This window comes from Micromesistius poutassou, assembly GCF_964030765.1.
Source record: "Micromesistius poutassou genome assembly, contig: SCAFFOLD_5198, whole genome shotgun sequence".
NCBI lineage: Eukaryota > Metazoa > Chordata > Actinopteri > Gadiformes > Gadidae > Micromesistius > Micromesistius poutassou.
In genome coordinates, this window is record NW_028179986.1 from 313 (window position 1) to 17,316 (window position 17,004).

A 17,004-nucleotide genomic window follows, 5' to 3' on the forward strand; every position below is an offset into this window, starting at 1 on the left:
GAGCAGAGCTAGAGAACAGAAGGTAGACAGCCAATCCTAGTGGACACGAGCAGAAGAGGGAAAGAGCATAGAAATACAATGGCCAGCTACCATCTCCATGACCTAATCCACTGCTTTCACTCCTACTGACCGGTGACACCAGACAGAAGGAGGTCCAGATGGACCCACAGCCCCAGCCGAGGCTGTGGAAACGGGCTCCGTCTCCGGTCGGGGGGACGGTCCGCTGCCAGAGGAGAAGGAGGAACAGGAGACACACACGCCTCCTTCTTCTTTTCCCTCCGATAAGCGGGATCAAGACGAGGTTGTTCTGGCAATTTTACGAAATGCACTCATTCATGCTGTATTTGTATTTTAATCACATTTTAATCACATTGACAGTCTCAAACGGCTTAAGATGCCATATATTTATGATGCCCCCTCAACCCCTAATTTATCACACACACACACACACACACACACACACACACACACACACACACACACACACAAAAGAGTCCAGTGGAGTCAGTCCAGAGGAAGTAGCAACGTGAGTCTTGAGGATTACACGACGGTAGCAGCGATGGAGAATCGGAGGCAGACATGGACAGGGTCAGGCAGCAGAGCCACTCAACAGGAGGCCCTGGATGAAGGTTTAACCAAACCCTGTGTGTTGATGGTCAACCCAGGAGGAGGCAGACAGGCCAGCCGACACAGCGGCTCCGGTTCAGAGCGATGCACCCGAGGAGGGGGCAGCGCCGTCGGATAAGGGGGAAGTGATATCTCAAGGCGGGTCTGAAAGCAATTTTGTGAGCAAGGAGCAAGCGCCTGAGAAGGTAGAAGGCCTAGCGACAGGGAAAATGTAAACGCATGTTGTGTAATATTTTGAAATCCATGTCATTGTGTGTGATCATGAGTGAGAAGCTATGCCCCCAATGCTTTCCTTGGATGTCTTAATCATTTAATGATAAACAATATATTTTTTCTGTTGTTCTTTTTGCAGGAAGAAGAAAAAGATGCAAACTAATTCTACCACAACACAGTCTCTGTTTGGTATCCTTAATATATAACATATCACTTAGCAAATATAGAATTATACTGTTATTTTGAAAGGCCTATGCATGGGTTTGAAATAAAGGTTTACTAAATCAGTGCATCATATCGCCTTTTGTGTTTATTATGCATGGTTTTGCCTCATGATGTGATTTTCTACTTCTAACTTTGTACATGAAAATGGAAGAAGGGCAATGGTACTGTAAAATCCTACACAACTGTAAATATATTGTACCTAGGCTAATGAAAAGTTCATTTTGCACCTGCCTCCCCTGACGCTGTGGCACTTTCAACTACAACAATGTGTCACCGCATAACGACAAAGCATTTCACGAATTACTTTCATTTTCATTATAAACGTCATGGTAACTAAGATTCCTATGCTCCTAAAATGGCGATGGTTGTTCCGATGTAGAACCCTTGCCTGGTAAACAATCAGTCACTCACGTGGGCTATTGATGATGAGCTATGGCATACACCATATGCATTACAAAAAGTCTGTCTGTAAATGTATTTTTAAAAGCCAGACTTCAAGCATGGCGATCACAATGCTTTGTGCCCAGTCACATTCTGGGTGCATGACGCCCAGTGTTTTACTCAATATAAAATGTCCAGGAGGCTGCAGAGCTGTCCTCTCTGAAACGCCAGCTGGACCAGCTAGGGGTCCCCCTCTACGCGGTTGTGAAAGAGGACGTTGGCACAGAGATCCTCAACTTCAAACCTTTCTTCAATGGGGACATATTTTTGGATGCAAAGGTATGCTGATTTTCACAGTCTATCCCAAACTTAAAATTTCAGTTACAAGGGCGGGTTATGTTCCATTTTCCACAGTCACATGCAGTAGTAGTTACCAAGTAGTTAATGTCTCTATGGATTTTTTAAGCCTCTGAGGAGGATTCGCATCAACAGTCAGCCCCTTGTGTGTTCTGCTTCCAGCGGCGGTTCTATGGACCCCGGGAGCAGAGCATGGGTCTGCTGGGGTTTCTCCGGGTTGGGGTGTGGACGAAAGTTTTCACCCTGGGTGGGGTCTATGTCCTGGGACCAGGGGAACAGGTGAATTAAGGGACTGTTCGTTATTTATTTTAAGTTAGTCAGTTATTAATATTTCACATCAATGACATCGTGTGACGAACATCTGCTTTCCGAAAAAAGGCCTAGTAAACTAGTAGGCCTAGGCTATTCACATGAAATATAACAATAAAACATTGAGACCATTCCACAAAGCACACTGGGTAATAACAAATTCAACCCATGGACTCGTCACTGGACTCGCTTCCTGAGTCATTGTTTATTTTAGCAGGTACGACGTAGGCTATGAAAGAGATTCGTAGCAAAGAACGTTTCGGGAAACACACGTGATGTTAAGGTAGAACTTAAAGTAGAGGTTACGAATGACGTAGCGTTAAGAAGGCTTTAAGAAGGTTTCGGGAAACCGGGCCCTGGCTCGTTGTTGATAACATGCCTGTGATTAAGGGGGAAGGGTCAGGTGTGGTTCATCATGGGGGTGGGGTGGGGGCCGAGACTGAGAGCTACATGGAAAAATATGCACTTTTTTAAGCACTTTGAAATGTTGCTGTTTCATGACAAAAATTTAGGACCCCCCCCCCCTCAGACTAAAAATTGTTGGGTGACCCACCCCTCAACAAAGAATATTAAGACATAACCCCCCCCCCCCCTGAATTGCTGGTCAAAAGCAAATCTCAAAGGTGCACTGTCCAAGATTAATTTTCATGAAAAGTTTATCTCATTGCTTCAATGTTGGAACAAAGTTTGTTTTTGGATGTTGTTTGAAGAGAAGGCCTGTACTTCTCGAGCTTCCATCTTGTGTGTGTGTGTGTGTGTGTGTGTGACTGTGCAGTTATGGGATCTGGGAGTGTTAATGAGATGGCCTGATTCTAACCTCTGAATGAGAGAGCAGGCCTGATGTCTAATAACCAGATGAAACCTCTTGTTTCTGTCACCACCTTTCAGAGCAATAAAAGTGTAATGATTTAATGTACATATGGCCCATGTGTTTTCTGTAAAATGTTTATAGCTGTCTGAGATCTGACTGCAGTGGTTTTTTAAGGCAACTCTTACTGTTAATTATTTATGGCTCTGAGGTTTAGTCTAGTTCCTTCCTCTTGTAGGTTGTAGGAAAGAAAGTAAGAAAAATTGTGAGCTGCCCCATGCTAGACAGGAAATGAATCAACGAATCAGTGATAACTATTTCTAAACTAATTTGCACATTTTGACGTGGCTTTGAGACTCCTCACTGCATTCTCCCACTTTGCCAGAAGGTGTCCTTATAGTCCAATGGTATCTGAACGTCAGCCCAACATGGGCGGTTTCATATGCAGATTTTATTTATTTGAGGCATACTTCCTTACATCTGTTTCATTGCAAAGCTGTCAACTCTTTACACAACGGTTTTTGTTTGTCATTGTTAATCATAGACAATTCTACACATTGTCCACCTCCCAGTTTGGCAAAATATGATTGAATTGAATTGAATCATTCATTCAAACCCATTTATTGGTTTAAAATAGGGGGAAACCCGTCACACACTGCTGCGGAGACATGCATTCAGTCACTAGAAGGGAGTCCACAGGCTTTCCATACTTTTCTTTTTGGAACACTGTAAATTGGCAAGACTGCGTTTCCTTCAGTTGTGCAGAGGAAGCTACGCGCACAAGCTCAGACAGACTATTTATAAAGCACTTGCAATTCTGCATGCTGAGAAGGAACAATAGTGTTATCTATGAGACAGGCCCTGGTATTGACTCAGCCATACGTTGCTCAGTTGAATGGAGCAATTCACTGAGGCCAGTCTAGCATTAGGATAGTTAGGATATTGTGTTGGGAAACCAGAAACCAGAGATCACCAGGGAAACTTGGAGAAGAATCAAGTAAACAAGAGTGCAAGGGGTTTTCTTTGGTTAAGACTGCTGAAGCAAATCGCAAACCATGTTTTGGCATAACATTCAAGAAATTCAAGAATTTTGAAGCGGTGAATATCCTTGTTTGCTGCGATCAGTCAACGGGTAATGGAACAGTTTTATGGCCATCCTTTATGTAAGGGATAATCACCGAGAGGCAGGGCATATCAAACTGTTTATTGCCCTGCCTTGAGGTGATTATCCGTTTATTCTACTTCTTGCTTGCTAACATAATAAAACAATTCAAATACATTAATAATTCAGCTTTTTCTTATTCGTATTGCATGCTTATTAAATGTATACTCTCTTTGAGTTCATCTCCCTCAAAAACTAGTCCCCTTTAGAACTACCTTTAGCTCAGCTGTAACTTATTAGTTTCTATAGCAACCACACAAGGCTGCATCTGATCACTAGTTTAATAACGTAGTTGCTACATTGTATCTCGCTTGCGAAACTATGTATCGACTGACCCTCCGATAGATTTCCGACACATTTTAGAAACTTTTTTAAAGGTTTATTTTTACAATGGACCTCATATTTTAAATTTCTGTGATAGAAAAAAAAATACAAGCGGCGTATTGATCTACTATTTGATGACGCTGTGCCCAGTCAGCGGGCAACCTGCCGGGTTAATGCCCTCCTCCCAGCCAATCAGAATCAAGCATTCTTAAACGAAGTAGAATAATTACCAATAACAAACTTAAATCACAGTGGTGCAAAAGGAGTAACCGTATTCCTAAATGTTTTTAAAAGCTAAAACATGAGAACTTGAGAGGAGAGTCATGTTTTCAATTCAAAAGTACACATTAGCAACATGCCTTTTTATTAAAGCTTGACTCAGCACATCAGTCAAAAACACTTCCCCAAATGATACCAGAAGTTTACAAAGCCTATTGTAAGCATACAACAACAACATACAGAACCCACCGCGTCTTAAAGCCTGTTCACATTGCACAAAGGAGCAACAGACACTTAATCGCTATTGTCGCTGGCCTTGGATCCAACAATACTGTTTGTGGGGGAGGCTTGAGGGGAAGGACTTTTGAGTGGCAGTGCCTCCCCGGGTGGAACCAGGACCACGACGTTCTCCTTCTTGGGCAGCCAGAAGGCCGGATACAGCGGCTCCAGGAACTCCGCCCGGTACTCGTGGATGAGGGTCATGGCGTCGGACACGCCGTAAAACGCCAGCAGCCCCTGGCTGTAGTCCAGGTAGACGCCGATGCGCGTGAACCTGTCCAAGCCCAGCGGGGTCTCCACGTCGCTGTGCCACGCCGAGTAGGTGCGGCCGTTCCACTGAAGGCACCAGGAGAAGTTGTTCCCCGTGATGCAGCTGTTGCTCTCCTGGCCCTTGCGGTCGATGCTCTTGTAGGTGAGGCCCACGTGTGTGCCGTCGCCGCTCGCGTCCACCTCGAAGTACTTGCGGCCCAGGTAGAAGCTCTCGACGGCCAGCACCTGGCGCCAGTTCTCGAAGCGCTCGGGCAGCTCCGGGTACGGGTGCTGCCAGGGCGTCGTGTTGGTCACTTTGCGGTTCTCCTCGGTCAGGCGTAGGAACTTGTGGGCGGTGTCGCCGTCCAAAGTCACATGACTGGCGTCTAGAAGGACGGGATAATGTGTGTCAATATGAGATAGACGGTCAATGAAAGTGGGATACTTTCTGATGATTGTTGTACTTTACTGCTACTACAACAAATTGGAGATTTTGAGTCGAATACTTACACTTAAGGAAGTCATCTCGCGTCTTTGGATCCGGGATGCCAATGTTCTGTTTTGATGCGATGATTTCATGAACCGTGGTCTTTATTCCCATCTTGTCTGGAGGGGGGGGAAGGGGAAGGAAGGTTATTAAAAAAAAATAAATGTTTGTGTCCTTCACCTTCACTTGGTTGACATGGGATTAAAAGGTGATGTTTTTGTGTGACACACCAACAACGTGACACAGGTGTGCACACACAGGTGTGGGTATCGCTCAAGTGACCACATTAAGACAAACAACAGTGTTCCACAGACAAGCCCTCACTCATCAGCTGAAATTCCTCCACTCTCCACCAGACAAGTCTGAACACACCAACACGGTATGCTTGTGCACATTCAATGCTTGTTTTCCTTCATCGCTGGGGCAGATTATTTCATGCTTTGTGTTTATTTCAAATGAAACATATTTGTGCATGGTGATGTAATGCTGGTGCTTTTGGAAGCTTTTGACTGGGGGTCGTTATCCTGCACTGTACCTGACACATTATTTTGGCCAGCCTTGATTTTAAGTTGCTTTTTTATTTAAATTGCTGAATGGGGGAAAATGTGTTTCAGAATTTAAAGGGATACGGAGAGAGAATATAATTTCAGTCCAAATTCATCTATGAGCATCCAGAAGGGGAGTTTGCAGGGTTAGCATTTTCTTTCTGTTAGCCGCTTCCATTGACTTGCATAGTTACAGTAGCCTAGCTCCTGTTCATGTGAGGGGAAATACACTCTTAATTACTCTTCAAAGTTTTCCAATGTGCATAGGGTTAGTCAGTGGCGCGGTAGCACTATAATAAGACTTACCATTTTTGCACGTCTCTTTGATCTTATTCATGTATGAAGACGTGAGCTTCTCGCTTATCTCCCTCGTGGAGTCCTTAATCTGGCGGCTAAACGAATGTAACCGATCCATCAGACCGATGTAGACCCCGGGCAGAGAAATATCCAGCGTCTCCTTCTTCCACTCTGAATACTCCTGCAATGAAAGAAACAATTCATTATTAATATTACTTTTAGTCATATATCACTTTGTTGTATAATATGTCCATTTTGCTATCAATTGGCTTCCAGACATGACATTTGTGACACTTTTGTAATAGTCTCACAAATACGGCTTTAGATGAATATCTACAGTCTGGTGGCAGTTGAGCTCAAAACTGGGTGAAAGGGCTGTTGCTTTCGCTTCTATTTGTTTGTGTCATGGTGCTAAGAGATGGGGATCTGTAAGCGCGTGATTGGCCAACACCAAATGGTCCAGCGGTAGTCAACTGTAACAATAGGATTCAAATCAACACTGTATAGAAATTCTGAAAGTTTCATACTGTCGCACAAATGAGTTTCTCTTGGATAGAATACCTCTGTAAAAAAACAGGAACAAGGCGTTACCCCGTCTGTCTATGGTTTCTGGTCCAGGCTCTGTGCCAGCTCCCCCTGATATATAACAGATGCTCCCCAGACGGATCATAATACTTGGTCCCACATTACCTGTAGGAAGTCCACGTCGTTTTTGTTCTTGGAGATCTTCTCCACCTGGCCCTGGGTCTTCTTCAGCTCAGCACACCTCTGCTCCAGGTGGGCCCGAATGCCCTCGGCCTGCTTCAGAGACTGCTTCTCCTCGCTCTCCAGGACCTCCATCACCTCCTTCTTCACCCGCTCCACCACCGCCTGCAGCGCCGCAAACTGGCTCTCTATCACCTCCCGTACCTCCGTCACTGAGTTCTGAGAGCCAGCAACACACACACACACACACACACCTTTTTAATTCACTTTGTGTGATCATCATGTTTTGGTGGATGCAAGACTGAGAGAGGATCCTGAATAAACTGGATTGACTGCAATGCAATATCCGTATACAGTAGTTAATAATCACAGAAGAAAGAATGAGGACATGGCAAGAACAACGACAACAATGGCATGGAGGATATATATATATATATATATGTATATATATATACATATATATATAAATTCTTCTTCAAAGTACTTCATATATATATATATATATATATATGAAGTACTTTGAAGAAGAATTTGACCAAGCAGTATCTATTGACATCACTCCCTCAGAAGCCCCGCCCTCTCTCCAATGACGCTCACTTGGAGCCAACGGCGTTCCGTCATGAGATGGGAAATGGGAACGCCGGGAATAGAGGTGAGGTGGATGTACAAAGCCTTGGCTTTGGACGTGGGCCATTCCATTCAACTGTGCTACAAATAAAGCCTTGTTGACTCATTGTCATCGTCATTGTCATCACCACCAGGTGGTGATTGACGTAACCAGGTCAGGTAATGGGCGGGTCAGATTCCTTGAGGCATTGGGGAGGTGGGGAGGTAGGGGGTTAAGAATGGCAGAAATGACAAGTGGTGGGTCTTCTTTACAAATCTATGTGTTTGTTCACATTCCTGTGACCACAGCATGTTACACACACACACACACACACACAGACACACACACATGGCACCACTCAAGTTTGACGGGACAAAGTTCGAGGGAGAGTGTTTCTCTGTGAGTTACCTCGATGGTGACTGCGTTGATCTGGAGCTTGTTGATGGCGTTCTCTGCCGCCGTGACAGTCTTCACCATCTCAACCTGCTTCTCCCTCAGTTCGCCCTGGAGATACACACGCACAGGAATGCAAATCATTAAAAATATATTTTTTTCTCGTGGTTAGGGTTAACGCGGTTAACTTATTTCAACAGACTTCTTCTTTATTTGAAAAATGGAAGAAAAAATGCAATATGTAGGAAATTGACATCAAGCGTTGCTTTGAGACAGCAGGTTGGCCTTCAAAGTCCAGTCTGAATACCTCAGACAGGCCCGGGCACCTCTTTTACAACCTCCGGCTGGTTAGGTAGAATTCTTGCCTGTACAACCCAAAGGAATTCCATTGCAGTGAACAGCATTGGATCCTTGATAAGCTCTAGCTGTATAAGTTGTTTTTGAACAAAACCTTGTTCACCTGTGATTCATTCTTCCCTCCCACCAGTTGGGGAGAGATCGAGTGATCACATTTCAACAGGCTAAAGACCATTTCTTTCCTCTTTTCTTGTGCAAACAATGCAGCTCAACCAGTTTGTGAGCTTGCATTTGCATACAGAACATCATGCTATGTTAATGCTGTCTAGCATGCTGTCATCTACGATGAGGATCAAGAGACCAACTATCAGACAGGACCAAGTGCTATCATGATCAACAGCGCGGTATCTTTGCAACAGCTTGCATTCTGGGACACCTGAAAACAACGTTTCTCTGCGTTTGGTTTACGTCTGCTTGGCTTGAAGTCACATTTGGTACAGCTGTGGCGGCCGGGGTAGATTAGATGTAATGGTAAATAAAACGCTAGGTTCTGAGGGACTATATTGACAGAGTAAACATCTAGATCAGCGTGCTTTAAACACTGCCTTGGTGGTTATGTAATGTCAACCTTACTGTTGGAGAAACTGAGGTAACACAACCTTTTGGTTACCAGAACATTCAAACTTAGTAGTAGTTTTCAACTGGATCCAAAAGATAGAGAATTAAATAACGTGAAACTGTATACCACACTGTTTCCAGGGAAACGGAAACCACAGAAAACATACGAGAAGAACATTGACGGACTTTTCTTCTCGAAAACAAAACAGGGCGAGAGAATAGTGAACTTGCCACCCGAGATAAGGGCGTCTTAACCACAAACATGACTATGATGGAAATGAATGCATGAATATTAAAACATAATTTGGTAAACAAATGGAGAAGCATCTCAATAAGACCTGCGACAGCTCAGTATGCAAAGCAGCTGTGTGGGTTAAAAACAAATGCCTGCTCTGATCTCATCACCAGTCAAGAATACTTGAACCTAGAGGTCAGTGGCCGTCAGAAAAGAAAGACAAATGATGTTTCTGCTGGGACTTGAGCTCTCCTTGAGCCCCAAGCAGACTTAGACACGTGGATGGAGTTTCCAGGACACATGACCAAGGCATTTAGTTTGCTATTTTCTGACTCACTCAAAAGAAGGTCTAATTAAGTGATTCACTACACGTAGTAAGCCTACCACTCATGCAAAACTAAACCCCTTAATCCATGTAGGCTGTTTCTGATGGAGATCATATAATGGACTCTATTCTCATAAAGTCATTATACTCAACTATTATTATCTCGTTATGCCTAGAGACCAGACACATCTTAATAGCCTACAAAACTAGAGTCACATCTCACAGCAGGAAGTACAGTATTTTCTTTCATGGTTCCATTGATCCCACTCCTTGTCAAAAATTAAACCTGACAGGCCTAGATATAATGTTAAACACACCATTGTTAATAATAAACAATGGTGTGGATCTCATATAGTGGCAGTGCAAGTATGCAGTTGACGCTCCAAGCACAGGGTATTCCCTTGCTGTGTGGCCGTTGGTTAAAGAGAAAAAAGAAGTGACTAAAAGTTAACGCAAACCAGCACAAAAAATAGTTAACCTGCCTCGATTTGTCTGCGGGCATCTCTGACGGGCAGGGACTTGTGGCCCTTGTGCTCCTCGAGGAAACAGTCCCTGCACACGCAGCAGCTGTCGGCCAGGCAGAACAGATCCAGGGGCCACTTGTGGCCCTCGCACGTCCGTCTCTCTATGTCCCGCAGGGGCTCCACGAGACGGTGGTTGTGGAACTTCTGGTTCTCCAGGTGCGGTCTGAGGTGGGCCTCGCAGTAGGACACCAGGCAGGTGAGACAGGACTTCATGGCCCGCCGAGGGCTGTCGATGCACGAGTCACACACCACATCATCCGGGCCGATGGGCTCCTCTTTGGCCAGTTCTTCTTCCTTTTCTCCCTGTTTAATTTCTCCTTCAGCATCTTCTTCTTTGGGTTTATCACCGGTCTGTGACTTCTCGTCACTCTGTTCCTCGTTTTGCTTTTCGGGGTCCTCCGGTTCCAGAAGGTCTTCCTGTATCTTGGTCTCCTCGATTGCCTTCGAGTCTGGACTGTCCTCCCCTTTGCTCTTGATCATTGGGGTTTCGATCACCGGGGTTTCGCTCACCGTTCCGTTCACCTTCAGGGCGGGTGCTGGTTCCGTCTTGCCGCCTTTACCCCCCTCTCCCCGACCATCACTGCACAAGGGGCACGGGGGCGCGTCGGGCTCCGTGGCCCCAGAACATGCAGCGCAAAGTTGAGGTTCCTTTAGGTCGAGGACCGCCACTTTGGGTGCAGTATCTGCCATGACTGTATTTATTTTCCTTGTTTCTTTCTTTTCTCTCTCTCTCTCTCTCTCTCTCTCTCTCTCTCCACTCCCTCCCTTGAGACAACCTCCCTCTCCTCGTCTGACACTGAAACTAACCGGCCCAGCCACTGAGTGAGCAGCGGTCTAGCCCACCTTTTTAGTTCCTGTATCACAATGAGACTCGCAGTAAGCCACACCTCGACCTGGTAGAACATGTACAGACCTCGGATCGAAACCGAACAGCCTCTCAAAACACACACGGATACATAACGGTGAGAACAGATCAGACACAAGCCACTAGATCTGCTTCCGCGTTGAATAGGCCTACGACACATAGTGGAGTGGGTACTCATTATAACATTCCTGCCTGTCGAGGACTGCTCTATGATTATGCGTTTTATGCCTTGTCAAGTTTCTCGGAAGGTTTTATTAAAGCCGCGAACTTTAACGGTCCGATTCACCATCAGTAATCGATCTCGTTGAGGTGATTGAGTTGATCGAGTTGCCGGTGTTATCTGTCAGCTGACAGATCAATTCGTCCTATGATTAAGACCAAGCGTAACAAAGAGCGACTGTTATTGAGATGTACCTTAAACATTATGAAGCGAAAGGCAAACATTGACTGACATGAGACAGCACTTCTGCAAAGTGCTATCTCCATTAAAGACAATGCTGCCACCTGGTGGCCGTGACAAAAACCTGACGCGCAAAACAATTATTTATAACTTTGACCAACTGGAAACTGTTTGCACAACACAATGCTAGCGTCGTCATGCACTCTGTGAACCATTGATCTTAGCACAATATGGAAACAAAAAATACAACAAAAACATAGACAAAACATAGTATATTAGCATCTAAATAGGGAAATAAGATATTAAAGGTGACATATTATACCACCAGGTGTGAGTAAGGCTACAAGCGTTTTGAAAATCTGCCTCTTCTGACAAGTGGACGTGTCCACCTAGATGTATGCTAGATAGATGAGCAACGTTTGCTACAGTCCACTGGGTAGGCTGGTGGACTGATCTATCCAGTAAGCTGGTAGACTGATCTATCCAGCACACATCTAGGTGGACACGCCCACTTCTGATGTCAGAAGAGGCCGATTTTCAAAACGGCTTGTAACAGCTAATCACACTCACACCTGGTGGTATAATATGTCACCTTTAAATGTTGGTCTTTATGTGTAGGTTTGGGTTTCACAACCTATGCATTGCACCACATTGTACAATATATTTGCTCTCCCTCTCCCTCAAACACTACGACTTGTGCAATATTTACACTCTTCTGTTAAGCTCACTTTAAGAGCTGTTTCGTCTTTGTATTGCTTCAGCCAATGATTTTCCATAGGCTTTAGCTTTACACAGTGACCCTTATCGCATCTGTTTCAACACAGTAGAACCTATACAAATGATAATATAAGTCAAGAGTTCAAATAAAATAACTTGTTTTAATAATGTGTGATTTAAGGAAACAATATTGATTTGTAGTAACTCCCAAAGGTAGGTTGTTTGTGGATCCTGATGTTCGTAAGGATGGTCTTTGAAGCTCACGTTCAGTGACAAAACATTGCACCGACGCTATTACAACAAATGTCTCAAAGGAAATATAAGTAAATCCAGGCCTTTTAAAATCCTCCAGCCCTTCACAAACTCAAAGTCATTGTTTCACTTTATTTTACTTTTGGGGTTTTTAGGTTTTTCAGTATGGACACATAACATAAGTCAATGTTAATGTTAATGTTTCACACTAGTGATGAATCTGAATGGAATATTGCTACGTTAAACATTGAACTAAATAATGTTTCAGATATCATTATTTATTAAGGCAATTATATTAATATGAATATATATTTGCTGTGCTCCCGATATAAACTGTGCATTGTGTCGTGTTCACGGAAGCCGAGCAGCGTGAATGCTTGTCCATTTCAGCTTCAGCAGCAGCACACTTTAAAGGAGCGGACAAGTAGGAAAGGCAAGTAGGCAAGGTAGACCAGAAACTCCTAGAGAGAGCTCTTCAACGTTCCCTCCCCCTGTCACTGAAATCCGACCAGCTGGGTGATGGGCGGAGCAAACACCATGAGTTCCTGGTATCTGTCGAAGATGATGCGCAGGCGGGAGAGGTAGCGGTCTTCCTGGTACGGGAGCTTCTTTGCCTTCAGATAGGACGACACGATGGGCTTGATCTGGGAAGAGGGGAGTTCGAGGTCAATGGGGGATTCAAATGTTCGGTACAGTTTTTAAGCGACATACTACGGAGCCCGGGTGACATGGGAGTCATTTATTTTAGAAAGCGACTCACTTTTTAAATTCTGATTAAACAAGATACCTCAAATCCCAAGAGAGGCTGTGTTTAAGGCTGAGAGTTTTAGGAAAGAGAGGTTATCCCCACGGTTACGACCCACGCCAACTCATGATACTTTTTCAAGTACCGTCGTTGTGTATGCACGTTATTATGAGCGATGTTGAATATGAAATGCATCACACAACGTAGCGGCATACTATAGCTGTCCGGGAGGTGACATGGTAGAAATGCTAACTCATATCAGCTACGGGGTAAAATCCAGCCTTTGTACCTTGAGACACATGTGATCCGACAGGAAGGGGAAGAGGTGGTGCTCCACATGGCAGCTGATGAGCGAGTGTCCGAAGACAAAGTCCAGCAGAGGGTTGCGTGGCAGATTCAGAACCCCGTGGGTCATCTGGTATATCCTCTTGGGCCGCTGCTTGGCCGAGAACATGGGAAGGCCAATGTGCTGGAAGGGACGGTAAGAACACTGTCAAGACACTGTGGGTCAACCCCCTCCTGATGTGTATGTGTGCATGGATGTATTGTGTGTTTTATGCTTGAATGTGAATCTCAGGTGTTAGACCATTTATATTCTTTACATTGAGTTATTTAGCAGATAATTTCATCGAAGCGATAGAGGTGAGAACAATGAAATCGTAGCACAACCCATTTGTATGTGTCACGCAAGTTTGGACAAGTTGCGAAATTAAAAACATAGTGAGTTCACTGGAGGTGAAAAGTTAGACAATAGACCGAAAACCTGAGGAGAATGTGCTCATTTTAGATCTCTCTTCTGTTCTTGGACATCAAACATTAGCAGCATATAGAGCAAGGATTTCCCTCGATTATCCTCTGACATCAAAACCACCTGATAACTCCCAGAAAACCAATCCACCTTCAAACATGTGATCAAAAAACACAATGCATAATGAGCTGCAGGAGAAAGTCAGAATCTGGGAAAGTTCTCCGGGAAAACCATAAATTAATCTGTTCTATTGAGACCGCCTTACAGACCAAGAACAAAGGCACTCTTCAGGCGTCCCTGTGCGATCATAGAGGACACAGAGCCGTATTGAAATCCTATTTTTCTTCCAAAGTTAACAAGACGCAACCTCACAAGTATCACATATTTCTGCATGACTTCATGAACCCAGGGAATGCTACCCTGTTTAATCAAATGGAAAGGAATCCCTTGGTGCTAGAACTGTGGGCTGGAAAAAACAACAACCCTGCCCTAAAATGTCTCCCACAATCTTAGCACAACTAATTATGCAGGAGTCTCTTCTACAACAAGAAAGGTATACAATGTATTCTGTGGTGTTTCCATGTATACTATTGGCACACGCTCACCTGGAATACGTTGACGTGGATGTAGGGCAGGGAGAACATGGCCCTGCACACCATCATGCACAGCAGGGCACTGGAGGGAGACTGGAAGCCGGAGACGTGAAGCAGCAGCCAGTACTGGGAGTAGAAGCCCAACGAGATGTACAGCACCGTACGGAGGGCATAGAGCACACTGTGGTTCCTCAGCTCGCCTGCAGGGGGAAAGGTTAAAGGGGAGGTCAACTTGAAAGGTGTGGTTGTAGTATGGTATGGTTTTAAGGTAGGATCATGTATGGTAGGTGGGGTAAGGAAAAGTATGGTTAAAGGGCTGGGCAATGTAAGGGAGATGAAAGTAAGGTAAGTTAAGGAAAGGTGAGGTAAGGTTAGGTAAGCTATGGATAAAAAGTACAGTAAAGGGTAACATTAGGAAATAGAAGCGCGTTGAACAGTATTAAGTATCAAACACCTAAAATGCAGGGTCTAAATGTACTTTTATGAATTGCTTTTATTACCTGCCAGAAAGGACAGCTCGGCTTTTGTATTACTTTGCTAAAAAACATGTCTTAAACTTTTGCGGTTTACTGACCTCTTTCCCTTTTTAAGTTTAAATGTTGTATTTTCCACAACAGTGTGTTTATTTTGGACCCTGCTCAAATGATAAATATAACAAATGAAACAAAAAAGTGTGAAATCTGTACTGAATTCTGCCGCTCAGCGCTTAGTCAGCCTAGTCAGAGCCACCATCTTTGGCGCGCGTTTCGGAAGCCGGATCCTGCGGGGAAAGGACCTCTCACCTAAGGCCACGAGCGGGGTGATGACGGGCAGGCCCAGGGGGGCGAGGAACAGGTAGACGCTGCGCGGCAGACAGGGGACCTTCCAGACACTGGAGTCCCCCAGGCCGATGATGTTGGTGTGGGCGTGGTGCATCTTGATGTGCCCGTGAACCCCCGCCCGCGCTGGGAAGGAGCTGCAGATCTGGTGGAGGGGGGAGACAGGGAGACAGACGGACTTATACCATGTGTCCGTGTTTCTCAAATAGGGGTACGTTCTTTTTAAATATTGTTTTTCTTTTTGTTGTTACAGTATTGGTTATGAACAATTGTAAAATAATTTCACGTTTATGAAATGTATAGAATCTTTATACCCCTTGAATAGAATTAAGTTCATCTGATCAGTAACATAGTGACATGTTCTGTAAACCATTCCAATAACAGCCTATCACTTTAAATGTAAAGGTATTCTTGGCTGAAAAAATATCTTGGGTATATTAGTAAAGTAAAAAAAGAACCACTGCTGTATATCATTAACCAGACAACAAGAGCTAGGAGAATCCAAAGCCATATTTATTTTCTCAGACGGGCAAACAATACAAAGAATTGTTTAATCAAGAAACAACATGCTTCTCAAAGCAAAAGAGCAATCCTCTGATGGCTAATGGAGTGATCGTATGCCTTTACTGGACAGCATGCTAGCTATAGGATGATACCATGGCAATTCTCTATTCGTTTTAATGAATTCTGCAAAGGTATAGGAGGCCCATATCCTACTTCTATAACAGTCCCGAAGGAGGAAAATCAACGTCTATATCACCATTTCGCCATTTTGAGGACACATTTATCAAAACAAGAGCCGCTTACGACACCTGCACTGCCTCAAATGATAATCAAGGAAACCTGTGTGTGCTGCCCACCACCTCACCTCGAGGAAGAAGCTGGCCCAGAAGTCTGCCCCGGCCTGGGACCCGCTGAGCGACCCGTGGCTGGCCAGGTGAGCCCCTGATGGTGAGCACTCCGTGGGCCGCGCCCATCAACAGGCACCCCCGCCGTGAAGCACAGCGGCTGGGCGGAGCCGAGCAGGAGGAAAGGCTGCAGGACAACGTCACAACATTAGCTGTGCTCTAAACGGGATCGTTGGTTCCTTCGTTCACTATTAGTGAACTCTATATAATAAACTATTTAAAGATTTAATTTAGCATTTTTTCAGCTTTATTATAGAGAGAGATAGAGGGGAGGACATGCAGTAATTAACCCAGGCCGGATTCGATCCTGGGTCTCAGCGATTACGACTGATCCGATATGGTATGCGCCTTAGCCCAGTGCGCCACCGGGTGCCCCTAATAAACTATTTAGGGATTAAGTGAATGGGTAATTCAGACACAAAAATTTTTTTAACATGACCATGGCAACATATGACAATGAAAACGGATGCACCATGGGATATATCGTGGAAATAAGTGTGCATCAGCTGGACACTTGTTTTACGGTGCATTATGTGTATATGAGTAGTATAGGGAATCAGATTTGTGTCCTCATATTTCGAACAACACCACAAAACTGTGACACCCTAAGCAGTGCCCTACAAAGGGCACGAGTGGACCAATTGGAACAGAACACACTGAGAGAACGAAGAAGACGTTAGGATGAGTCGTGGTCAAGGAGCGGCTCACTAGGGGCAGACAGCAAACTAAACGTGTGACCTTTGATCCCTTAATCAGTGTGATGAACCATCAC

At 44.5% G+C, this 17,004-nt stretch overlaps 2 protein-coding genes across 2 annotated transcripts; both read right to left on the bottom strand.

Moving 5' to 3' along the window:
• Positions 1-4,490: 4,490 nt before the first annotated feature.
• LOC311371236 (tripartite motif-containing protein 16-like protein) lies at positions 4,491-11,069 on the bottom strand. The gene is made up of 6 exons (XM_084489414.1): positions 10,145-11,069; positions 8,203-8,298; positions 7,173-7,406; positions 6,492-6,663; positions 5,664-5,759; positions 4,491-5,539 (listed from the first exon to the last, which is right to left on the bottom strand). The coding sequence occupies exons 1-6, from the start codon at positions 10,874-10,876 to the stop codon at positions 4,920-4,922; spliced, it is 1,950 nt and encodes a 649-aa protein (XP_084345540.1). The 5' UTR covers positions 10,877-11,069; the 3' UTR covers positions 4,491-4,919.
• A 1,240-nt stretch (positions 11,070-12,309) lies between these two features.
• Positions 12,310-16,359, bottom strand: LOC311371235 (fatty acid desaturase 6-like; the record flags this gene model as incomplete). Its single annotated transcript, XM_084489413.1, is given in 7 exon segments — positions 12,310-13,064; positions 13,455-13,634; positions 14,519-14,706; positions 15,289-15,469; positions 16,193-16,265; positions 16,267-16,307; positions 16,309-16,359. Coding segments are annotated over 7 exon segments (864 nt in total), but the record flags the coding sequence as incomplete, so codon positions are not given.
• Between the last annotated feature and the right edge of the window lie 645 nt (positions 16,360-17,004).